Genomic DNA, 12,703 nt, shown 5'->3' on the forward strand with positions numbered 1-12,703 from the left:
GTAATTTGACGCCATACCTGAAAGTTAAGACCTCTGGAACATGGACATGACTTCTGTTTCCCTCTTTGATGATCACATGCAGCACAGGACACATTCGAAGAAAGTGTCACAAAAAGCATGATTTGGCCCCTATGAGAATATACACTAAGCATACAAAACATTAGGAACACCTTCCTAATATTGAGTTGCACCCCTTTTGCCCCCAGAACAGCCTCAATTTGTCCGGATATTGACTACAAGGTGTCGAAGGCGTTCCACAGGGATGCTGGCCCATGTTATCTCCAATGCGTCCCACAGTTGTGTCAAGTATGCTGGATGTCATTTGGGTGGTGGACCATTCTTGATACACACAGTGCGGTGTACACAAACCGGTGCGCCTGGCACCTACTGCCATACCCTGTTCAATGGCACTTAAATATTTTGTCTTGCCCATTCACTCTCTGAATGGCACACATAAACAATACATGTCTCAATTGTCTCAAGGCTTAAAATCCTCCTTTAACCTGTCTCCTTCCCTTCATCTACACTGATTGAAGTGGATTTTACAGGTGACATCAATAAGGGATCATAGCTTTCACCTTGTCAGTCTATGTCATAGAAATAGCAGGTGTTCCTATTTAGCTAATAGAACCTAGAGAGTGTTCATCATTGGAAGCTTCTCTAACATCAGATATGTACAGTGCGGTGTCCCTCAGGGCAGTTGTTTTGTGCCGTTACTCTTCTCTATTATTACAAAGGATTTGACACTGGTCTTAAACAAAGCTAGAACGACTATGTATGCGAATGATTCCACACTCTACATGTCAGCACCCAAAGTCAGTGAACTCACTGAAATTCTAAATAAGGAGTTACAGTCGGTATCAGAATGGGTAATTAATAATAAACTGGTCTTAAATACAGCTAAAACTAAAATAATTGTATTTGGTTCAAAACATTCTGTAAGACCTAAACCTCAAATGGAGTTGTGGGTGTGACCATTGAGCAAGTTGAGGAAGCTAAACTCCTAGGTATAACATTGGATGGTCAATTATCATAGTCAAATCATATTGACAAAGTTGTTGTGAAGATGGGGAGTGGTATGTCTGTTATAAAAAGATGTTCTGTGTTTTTACTAGTTCAGGCTCTGGTCTTGTCCCATCTTGATTACTGTCCGGTAATATGGTTAAGTGCAGCAATGAAAGACCTAGCAAAGCTGAAGATGGCTCAAAACATAGCAGCACACCTTGCCCTTAGCTGCACATACAGAACTAACATCAACAACATGCAGGCCAGGCTTTCCTGGTTGAGGGCTGACTGCATCCATTATTGTTTTTGTGAGAAATATTATTGTGTTCAAATATCCAAATTGTCTGTATAATCAACTTACGTATAGCTCTGACAGATATACTTACCCCACCAGACATGCCACCAGGGGTCCCTTCACAGTCCCCAAATCCAGTTGGAATTCAAGGCAACGCATAGTATTATATAGAGCCACGATCATATGGAACTCCCTTCCATCTCAAATGACTCAAGCAAACAGCAAAATTAGCTTTAAAAAACAAATTAAACAACACCTCACAATACAACACCTCACCCTTATCTGACCTAGTTTTAATGACTAAAATAAATTCAACACGCCACATTGGCTTCAGAAACCTCCAGAAGCTTCTCTTTTAACACAGAGAGCATTTGTTCTCTACCTTTCCTGGCTGGCAAAGTACCAGGATGTTGTCTCTGGTTTTGAATCTGAATTTGAGATCTGAATTTGAAAACATGCATCTGAGAAGTTGAATATACCTACCTTTGATATACTTGAAATTAGTAAACTTGATACACAGACAATTAATGCAATATCTACCATATTTAAACAGTATGAATATACAAATTCAGTTTATGAATTCAATGATTCAATATGTCCATTAAAAATGATACAATTTTCAATTCATATTCATATCCTAATACAAATGATAAATTATGGGATTCAAATAAAATGTATGTTGGAACCAAAAAGGGTTCTTCTATGGGAACAGCCGAAGAACCCTTTTGGGACCTGTTTTTCTAAGAGTGTAGTGTCCTCAGAAAGTATTCACACCATTTGACCCTTTCCACATTTTGTTGTGTTACAGCCTGAGTTTAAAATGGGTTCAATTGAGATTGTGTGTCACTGTCCTACACACAATATCCCATAATGTCAAAGTGGAATTATGTTTTTACAAATGAATAAAAAATGAAAAGCTGAAATGTCTTAAGTCAATAAGTATTCAACCCCGTTGTTATGGCAAGCCTAAATAAGTTCAGGAGTAAAATATTGCTTAAAAAGTCACATAATAAGTTGCATGTACTCACTCTGTGTGCAATAAAATTTGATTTGATTTGATTATAATAGTGGTTAACATGATTTATTAATGACTACCTCATCTCTGTACTCCACACTTCTGTAAAGTTCCTCAGTCGAGCAGTGAATTTCAAACACAGATTCAACCACAAAGACCAGGGAGGTTTTCCAATGCAAAGAAGGGCACATATCGGTAGATGGGTATACAAGGCAGACATTGAATATCCCTTTAAGCATGGTGAAGTTATTAATTACACTTTGGATGGTGTATCAATACACCCAGTCACTACAAAAATACAGGTGTCCCTTCTAAACTGCCCAGGAATTTCACCATGAGGCCAATGGTGACTTTAAAACAGTTTAATGGCGGTGATAGGCGAAAACTGATCATGGATCAACAATATTGCAGTTACTCCACAATAATAACCTAAATGACAGAGTGAAAAGACGGAAGCCTGTACAGAATATAAATATTCAGAAACATCCTGTTTGCTTGAAGGCACTAACGATAAAGTGCAAAGAAATTAACTTCAAGTCCTGAATACAAAGCATTATGTTTGGGGCAAATCCAACACAACACCTCGCTGAGTACCACTGAGTTCAAGCATGGTGGTGACTGCATCATGTTATGGGTTTGCTTGTCATCGGCAAGGACTAGGGAGTTTGTGGGATAAAAATAAATGGAATAGAGCTAAGCACAGGCAAAATCCTAGAGGAAAACTTGGTTCAGTCTGCTTTCCAACAGACACTGGGAGACGTGTGGCTCAGTTGGTAGAGCATGGCGCTTGCAACGCCAGGGTTGTGGGTTCATTTCCCACGGGGGGACCAGGATGAATATGTATGAACTTTCCAATTTGTAAGTCGCTCTGGATAAGAGCGTCTGCTAAATGACTTAAATGTAAATGAGACAAAAGTACCTTTCAGCAGGACAATAACCTAAAACACAAGGCCAAATATACACTGGAGTTGCTTACCAAGACGGCATTGAATGTTCCGAGTAGCCTAGTTACAGTTTAGACTTAAATGGGCTTAAAAATATATGGCAAGACTTGAAAAGACTCACAGTTGTAATCGCTGCCAAAGGTGTATTGAATCAGGTGTGGGTAGACTAGATATTTCATTTTCAATAAATTTGTTACATTTTCAAAAACATGTTTACACTTTGTCATTATGAGGTATTGTGTGTATATATGGGTGAGATTTTTTTTTTAATTAATCCATTTTGAATTCAGGCTGTAAAACAACAAAATGTGGAATATGTCAAGGGGTATGATTACTTTCTGAAGGAACTGAACAATATACAACCTGGACCGGCTCTGTTACGCTGGGTTGTCCTGACTTGTCTGTGGAGTGTTTGTATATTTTGTATTTCATGAAAACTGTGTTCACTTGTTCAAAATGTATTATTTGACTTCCTCTAATCAATCAATTCTACTTATATTGTTGCATTATGCATGCGCACACGCAGCCCAGGGACTGATGTGACCTCTTACCTGGACAGCTGGATCGACAAATTCTGTCTGGATGCTGACGTCTTTGTGTTGGTGGGCAATGCAGAGTCCACACTGATGAACACAGTGAGAGAAAAAAACTAAACCACTCTTGTAACTCTTTAGCATTAACACTAACGTACATTACCATTAATTGACAGAAAACTTTAAGAATGTTTTTTTGCCATTCAAATATATTTTCTGCATTTTTATACTATCTTACAAAATTCACTCCATTCCTACTGGAAATTACACCTATGCACACCACTATGAGCATAATCAATTACTATATTGTATCTAGATGTTTCGGTGTGTCCCATGATGGATTTATGCACGTTATGCACACTTATTTGTTCATTTAAAAACCATTTTTTCTTTCCATTGCTTCTCTACTCATATATATGTGTTTCTTGATGTGTCTATTACTCTTTAAAGGAGAAGCTGTTTTTCCACAAAGTGAGCGAGCGAATATCCAAGCCAAACATTTTTATCCTGCACAACCGCTGGGATGCCTCTGCGTGGGAGCCCGAGTACATTGAAGAAGTGAGTTTGACTGTGAAACTACACTGCAAGCATAGTGCAAGCATTTCATAAGCGTTGTTTTTGCCATGCTACACCAGAAGCAGCAAAAGGACGAAGCAATCAATAGTGCAATCCGCTTATGGAGAACACTGAAAGCAGGAATGAAATACTTGAAATAGACACTTAAGCAGCGCAAGAGCGCCTCATTCACTTGCTGCTTGCTCAGCTGGAGTATGATTTCTCTTTGCTCACAGTGGCTCAGTCATCCACGCTTGCCCTTTGTGTACACTATGCTTACATTACACGTCTTGTGTAGTTTAGCTGTGAGAAAAACAAGATGGGTCCCACTTATAAAGGGCTTATGGGTGCTTCATTGAGCCCTTCATTCGATTTGCCTACTTTTTGAGTGACCAAAATGTCAAACCTAATGGATCATGAGCTCCCTCAGGTGCGTAAGCAGCACATGGACCGCTGTGTGAGTTTCCTGGTGGAGGAGCTGAGGGTGGTGAGACAAGAGGAGGCGCCAGGCCGGATCTTCTTTGTGTCGGCCAAGGAGGTGCTCAGCTCCAGGATGCACTGTGCCCAGGGCATGCCCGAGACAGGTGAGATCGAGACAGGTGAGATCGGCGAGGAGGGACCAAAGGCTAGGTTGCATGGTGCTGATTGACTGGCTGGGCTGGCTCTCTGATGAGGTTTGGGAACAATAATTATACGATATTGATATGGTTATGGTAATTTAGAAGGCAACATAACAATTTACTTGAATACATAGGCATTCATAAGAAGTTGACAAGCAGTCGCCAGCACACTCCTGACAGATTTTCCTCCATCGGCCCTGTAACAGGCATCTCTCTCCTGTTACTGTCTCGCCTCAAAAACATCATTGCTGTCTTAAAGCTTTGAACTGTTCACCTTACCCGGCCATCCATGAATGCCCACATTAACTATAACTTAACATGCTGGTGGTCCTCCATTGTTATTTTGATTTTGACTTCTGCTGGTCTTGCTAGGAGGCGCTTTAGCAGAGGGATTCCACGAGAGACTGAGGGAGTTCCAGAGATTCGAGAGGACTTTTGAGGCGAGCACTGAAGCATAACTGATTGTCATGGGCCATTGTAACATCACTGTCAATTTCACCTTGAGTGGCATTGGCACACTAACTTGCTGTACTTACGACTGCACAGGAGTTCATCTCACACTCTGCGGTCAAGACCAAGTTTGAGCAGCACACGCTCAGGGCGTGGCAGATCACAGAAGCAATCAAAGCAGTCATGGACGCCATAAATATCGCATCCGCCGAAAGGAAGTGAGTTTCTCCCCTAGTTTTTTTTTATAGGAGCATTGGTAATGTGCTTCTGCCATACGCCCTTAAACACTATTGATTATTAATCATTAGATTAAAGGGATACTGTGATATTTCAAGATTTAGACCGTTTATCTACTTACCCAGAGTCCGATGAACTCATGGATACCATTGTTATGTCTCTGCATGCTGTTTGGAGATTATTGAAGTTAGCATATCGTTAGTTTAGCGCAATTGCTGGAAGTCCCCCAGTACAGTAGCCAGCTCCTCTCAAAAGCAGGGGAATAGACCTTCTAAATACTCCAAAACTGGGTGGTTGGTCATTTAAGGTCTTACAAAGCTATTCATAGTAATGGATAAATAGATTGAAGACCTAAATATCGCAGTATCCCTTTAAAGGTCCAAACGCTAGATCTGTGCATCCAAACCTCCATTTTTTACACTAACTTCCTACTAACATCCATGTACTGTATGAATTGCGCAAAACTCCGACTCAAATGTGCATCTCGGCATAGGATTTAGCCTTGAAAGAGAGAAGCCTTCCAATTTGCTCTTAACTATGACAACCTTTGCTCTTTCCCCTTTGACCTCTCCGTGTGCAGGATATTTTCCCTGGAGGACCGAGAGGACCAGAAGGACCGTCTAGATTTTGTCAGAGGCCAACTTAACCGCCTGACTGAGAACGTCAAAGAGAAAATCAACACCATAACAGATGAGGTGGCTGCCAAGGTAGACATTCGCACTCACCCATGTACAGTTGTATAAAAAGGGAGGGACTGTTAAGGCAAATGACAAAGAGGAATAGCCTATTATTTACTATAGGCCTGATTCAGAGTTGAGATAAGCGCACACATCTTTCACCCTTGACCTAAATAATGAATTGATGTTAATGGGAGAACGTTTTCATGAAGCACACAGATCTCAAATCAAAATAATGCAAGGATAGCGGTGCGTAAATGTGTGAGTAAATGATTGGTTCCGGATTAACAGACGAACAACTCTCTCATACAACACATATGTTTGTCTATAGTTGGCCTGACAAGCAGTTTGTGTTCATGATTTTGTGTTCAGTGATATTTTGTGTATTGTTAGCCACATATAAATAGTGTAGGCAATGGACAGATTAAGGTTAGTAAAGGATATGTTGGTTTATGATTTTACTACACATTTTTGTTTAGGTGACCGTTGCCATGGTGGAGCAGATTCGTGGTCTCCCAGCGCTGGTTGATGAGTTCAGTGCTGATTTTATAGCAACACCACATGCATTGCCGCTCTACAAAGCAGTGAGTTCTGCTTCTAGATCCTATATCCTAGCAATATTAACTATTTCCCCTTTCTATACTGTCATGTTTTTTAAATGTGACATTTAACCTCCACGCCCATGGGCAAGCACTGTGGGATTGAACCCGGGTCTGTAGTGACGCCTCAAGCACCGACCTATGCACACAAACACACACTAGGGTTTCCTTTAGGAAAATGTGGCGCCAGACAATGTGACCAGGAAGATTTTAATTTACCGGCCATTTGAGACATTGACCAGATCTATACAGTGTACGCATTGGGTGTGTAACCCATTAGAGCATCCACCCACAGTACCCAGAATGATAGAACACTTAGATCACATTTCGATTATGGCAATTCATCCTAACAGATCATGCAACTCCTGTAATGTAGCAGCCAATAAAACGTCATTTTCAAACACTTGACAAAATGCAATTCGCAGGAAAACACCATACTAAACAGCAAACCTGATATGAGTGGTTCCATATGTGAAAGAGATGAAAATCTCTGTTAAAAACTGAGAAAGAGTGGGTATCTAAAGATGAAACAACTAGGATGTGTCGCTAATATGACTGAAAACTGACATTTTCTCAGGTCCAGATCATAGAATATGCATATCATTTACAGATTAGGATGGAAAACACTCCAAAGTTTCCAAAACTGTCAAAATATTGTCTGTGAGTATAACAAAACTGATTCTGCAGGCAAAAACCTGAGAAAATATATCCCGGAAGTGATATTTTTTTTTTTTATTCTGTGTTTCCTGGCCAGTCATTCTTCCATTTAAAGGGGTATCAACCAGATCCCTTTTCCAATGGCTTCCTCAGGCTGTGACCAGGCTTTAGACATAGTTTCAGGCTTTTATTTTGAAAAATGAACGAGTTTTTTCAAAAGTAGTCAGGTGTTCTCTGAATAGTGCCTGCGCGCCAGAGGGGAGCTCTCCATTTTGCTTTTCTCTCTTATTGAATAGGTTATGGTCCGGTTGAAATATTATCGATTATGTTTGTTAAAAACAACCTGAGGATTGATTATAAAAACATTTGACATGTTTCTACGACCATTATGGATACTTTTTGGAATTTGTCGAACGGAACAAGGCTTTCTGAACATAACGCGCAACCCAAATGGCGTTTTTTTGTGATAAAAGTAATATTTATCGACCAAAAATAAAATTTATTGTGTAACTGGGAGTCTCGTGAGTGCAAATATCCGAAGATTATCTAAGGTAAACGATTATTTTTCTTGCTTTTCTGACTTTCGTGACCAAGCTAATCAAGCTAATATAAGGCTAACTGTTGTAGCATTGATTGCTACACTCACAAAAGCTTTGATTTCTTTCGCTGTAAAGTATATTTTCAAAATCTGACACGATAGGTGGATTAACAACAAGCTAAGCTGTGTTTTGGTATATTTCACTCGTGATTGCATGATTATAAATATCTTTAGTAATATTTTTTAATCTGATGCGTTTGGGAATTTCTTCTTCCTTTCAGGACGTGAACGAGGCTGTAGTTTTCCCGACATAACGCGCAACCCAAATGGCGTTTTTTTGTTATAAAAGTAATATTTATCGAACAAAAATAAAATTTATTGTGTAACTGGGAGTCTCGTGAGTGCAAACATCCGAAGATTATCTAAGGTAAGCGATTCATTTTATTGCTTTTCTGACTTTCGTGACCATGCTAATTTGGGGCTAGCTGTTGTAGCATTGATTGCTACACTCACAAAAGCTTGGATTTCGTTCGCTGTAAAAGTATATTTTCAAAATCTGACACGATAGGTGGATTAACAACAAGCTAAGCTGTGTTTTGGTATATTTCACTTGTGATTGCATGATTATAAATATTTTTAGTAATATTTTTGCATTTGGCGCCCTGCAATTCTAGCGGTTGTTTAGGAAAATGATCCCGTAAAAGGGATCCGTAGCGCAGAGAAGTTCATCTACCCATCGTGTCCGATTTTTAAAATGTTTTACAGCTAAAACACAACATGTATTTATGTTAGCTCACCACCAAATCCAAAAAAGCACACAGCCATTTTTGCCAGCCAAAGATAGCTTTCACAAAACCCAGAAATAGAGATAAAATTAATCACTAACCTTTGAACATCTTCATCATATGACACTCATATGACAACATGTTACACAATACATGTATGTTTTGTTCGATAATGTGCATATTTATATCCACCAATCTCGGTTTACATTGGCGCCATGTTCAGAAATGCCTCCAAAATATCCGGAGTAATTCCAGAGAGCAATGTCAAATAACAGAAATACTCATCATAAACTTTGATGAAAGATACATGTTTTACATATAATTAAAGATACACTTGTTGTGAATCCAGCCAACATATCCGATTTTTTAAATGTTTTACATCGAAAACACAACATATATTTATGTTAGCTCACCACCAAATCCAAGAAACACAGCCATTTTTTGCCAGCCAAAGATAGCTTTCACAAAACCCAGAAATAGAGATAAAATTAATCACTAACCTTTGAACATCTTCATCATATGACACTCATATGACAACATGTTACAAAATACATTTATGTTTTGTTCGATAAAGTTCATATTTATATCCACAAATCTCGGTTTACATTGGCGCCATGTTCAGAAATGCCTCCAAAATATCCAGAGTAATCGCAGAGAGCCATGTCATATAACAGAAATACTCATCATAAACTTTGATGAAAGATACATGTTTTACATATAATTAAAGATACACTGGTTCTTAATGCAACCGCTGTGTCAGATTTTTTTTTAACTTTAGTAAAAAGCACACCATGCAATAATCTGAGACGGCACTCAAATATAAATACAATTTCTCTGCCATGTTGGAGTCAACAGAAATATGAAATTACATCATAAATATTCCCTTACCTTTGATGATCTTTCATCAGAATGCAGTGCCAGGAATCCTAGTTCCACAATAAATCGTTGTTTTGTTCGATAATGTTCATTACTTAAGTCGAATTAGCAACTTTAGCTAGCATGTGTAGGAGTCGTGTCCAAACACTGGCGCAAGTGAACGCAAACGTCGGACGAAAACTTCTAAAAGTTATATTACAAGTCGGTCAAACTTAGTTGAGAATCAATCTTCAGGATGTTGTTATCATATATATCCAATAACGTCCCAACCGGAGCATTTCTTCATGTCTGTAAAAGTAATGGCACATATTGACATCCCATGTCTAGCGTGCGTGACCAGGAACTTGCAATCTGCCAGACCAGTGACTCAAATAGCTCCCATCTGGCCTCACATCACAATAGAGGCTTGATTCCACGTTCTACTGACTGTTGACATCTAGTGGAAGGCGTATGAAGTGCAAACAGATCCATAAATTACAGGGATTGAAATAGGCGATGACTTTCACATCGACCCTTTTCAGAATTTTCACTTCCTGTTTGGAAGTTTGATTGCCATATGAATTATGTTATACTCACAGACATAATTCAAACAGTTTTAGAATTTAGAGTGTTTTCTATCCAATAGTAATAATAATATGCATATATTATCATCTGGGACAGAGTAGGAGGCCGTTCAATTTGGGCACCAATTCATCCAAAAGTGAAAATGCTGCCCCATATCCCTAAAAAGTTAACAACAACCTAAGCTGTGTTTTGGTATATTTCACTTGTGATTTCATGATTATAAATATATATATATATTTTTTTTAATTTGGCGCTCTACAATTCAGCGGTTGTTTACGAAAAGGATCCCGCTAAAGGGATCCGTGCGTCAAGAAGTTAAACCAGCCAGGGCCTTGGTCACTGATCTGTCTGGAGCTGTGTTATCAGGGATGAAAGTACAACATTCTGATTCGAATATCACAAACACCCCACCCTTTTCAGCCAGTAGTATATCTAATGCTATTCTATTCTGCCATACCATCAAACTAGTTGCAGCTGTTTGTTCTGCTAACCCTTTCATCGCCTCTCTAGTATAGTCGATGAAATGCTATTGTTTATAGTAGATATAATTTATCCAATCTACATTTTTATTGAGAGTTGACCACCACCAGCTTGATTCCAATCCAGCCCATATCTGATTCCTAGCTTTGAACTCATCAGGCTTGGAACCCCAATGCTATCAATGTAAACTCTATTGTCAAAAGATTCTGACGGAGCACTCCTTCTTTCTCTTCTACCTGGCACTAGGTCTTTGTGTTGGATAAGGGTGAAGGGCATGCCTAACTGCACTAGTGCACAAATACCGGTCCAATTTGTAGGCAGGTTAGGCCACAGCTTCATACCGCCACACAACCACCAGACATCCGCTCTAGGCCTTTTTATCTTACTAAAGTCCTCGGAACTCAACCACCCAGTCAGGTCCCTCATTGTCTTGTCGGTTGTAACATCCTCTGTCCTATTGCATGTTCTTACTTCCCCTACGTCCTATCCGTGTGTGATGTATCGAGCCATACAATAATAATTTCCTCCTGTAACTGTGAAAGGGGGAAGTCTGGATGTAATGGGCACATGGGGATACAGATAATGCAGATCATTGCAACTGTCATTGTCTGGCTGCCCTGCCTTCATGAACAGCTTTACCACACAGGCCATTCCCCTGGGTGAATCAATTCCATCAAGTGGAAAGGGGTGGTGGTCAACTGAGGTTTGGCTGTAGCGCAGGCATAACATTCTTCTATAGCTACTGATCTGGATGTATACTGAATCCATTCCAACCACAGGTTGGAATCCCCATAACTAGTTTCTACCTCAATCACTTCCTTAAGGGGCTCTGCTTGTATTCTGGCTGGCTGTAGAACTATCACCGACCCTAACCTCTTCTACCCGGAATGGTACTATGGTGTCAACCGAAACCTGATCAAACCCAACATACCATAACCCTAGATCCTCTTTCTTTACATTTTTTATGGTAATTCGTAACTTTATGCAATAGTTCCCTGGCTCCAGATTACAGTCAAAAACCCTCACCTTCACCATACTCCATCTTCTTCCATACTGGGTATGTGGATTTATATAGCCCTCTCTCTCGGTGTGAGCTATGACCTGTTTCCATGAACTACACGGGGACCTGCACAGATATCTTCCATAAAGGCTCATAGTTCTAGACTGCCAAAGGGTCGTCAGAGACCCCATTTGGTCTACATAGAGCTCGACTGAGATATCCTTCCCTAGCTCAACTCTCACTTCCTGTTTATCCAGATTAAGTGAACTTTTGCACGTTGTCAATACAAAACCCTCATCTTCTACAATATGGCTCCCACAATCAGACAGCTCAGACCGATCAGCGCTCCTGTAAAGCCCCACCCTTTCCCGGAGAACACATCATCAGCTAGAGGCCAGCCCATATTTTCACTTCTATGAACACACACAGGGAGGATAGGGCGGGTTAGGGAATCTTCGTTAGATAGGTAACCCCCGAACCTTATTGGTATTCGGTTCTTCTCCTAACTCTGTGATTGTTCGACAGTGTCCGTGTGTCTTACCCTCTTGCAATGTGTGATATGAACCCAGGAAGCTCTTTCAGCTATTCTCACCGCGAAGGCAGTTTCCAGTCTATTCTCCTCAGCGACTGGATCCACACGCTGTCTCTTGGTTGGATTGAGTGAATCACCTTCTCCTGTAATTCCCCTGTTGGACACAAAATCTTGGACATACGGGTTTGGTTAACTTCTCTAGGATATGTGGGACGCTAACGTCCCAATTGGCCAAAAGCCAGTCAAAATGCAGAGCGCCAAATTCAAATATATTCCTATAAAAATCTAACTTTCATGAAATGACACATGAAAGACACCAACTTAAAGCTACACTTGTTGTG

General features: G+C 40.0%; 1 protein-coding gene across 8 annotated transcripts in view; it reads left to right on the forward strand.

The window, feature by feature from the left end:
• Positions 1–12,703, forward strand: part of mfn1a (mitofusin 1a) — a 42,907-nt gene that overhangs the window by 6,549 nt on the left and 23,655 nt on the right. For all 8 annotated transcript variants that reach the window (XM_055867625.1, XM_055867626.1, XM_055867624.1 and 5 more), the window contains exons 5-11: positions 3,786–3,894; positions 4,243–4,350; positions 4,778–4,931; positions 5,340–5,407; positions 5,514–5,635; positions 6,235–6,361; positions 6,811–6,915. In XM_055867625.1, the coding sequence (XP_055723600.1) occupies positions 3,786–3,894; positions 4,243–4,350; positions 4,778–4,931; positions 5,340–5,407; positions 5,514–5,635; positions 6,235–6,361; positions 6,811–6,915 (793 nt within the window). The remainder of the gene's footprint in view (positions 1–3,785; positions 3,895–4,242; positions 4,351–4,777; positions 4,932–5,339; positions 5,408–5,513; positions 5,636–6,234; positions 6,362–6,810; positions 6,916–12,703) is intronic.

Source organism: Salvelinus fontinalis, chromosome 17, assembly GCF_029448725.1.
Source record: "Salvelinus fontinalis isolate EN_2023a chromosome 17, ASM2944872v1, whole genome shotgun sequence".
In the NCBI taxonomy this organism is placed as follows: Eukaryota; Metazoa; Chordata; class Actinopteri; order Salmoniformes; family Salmonidae; genus Salvelinus; species Salvelinus fontinalis.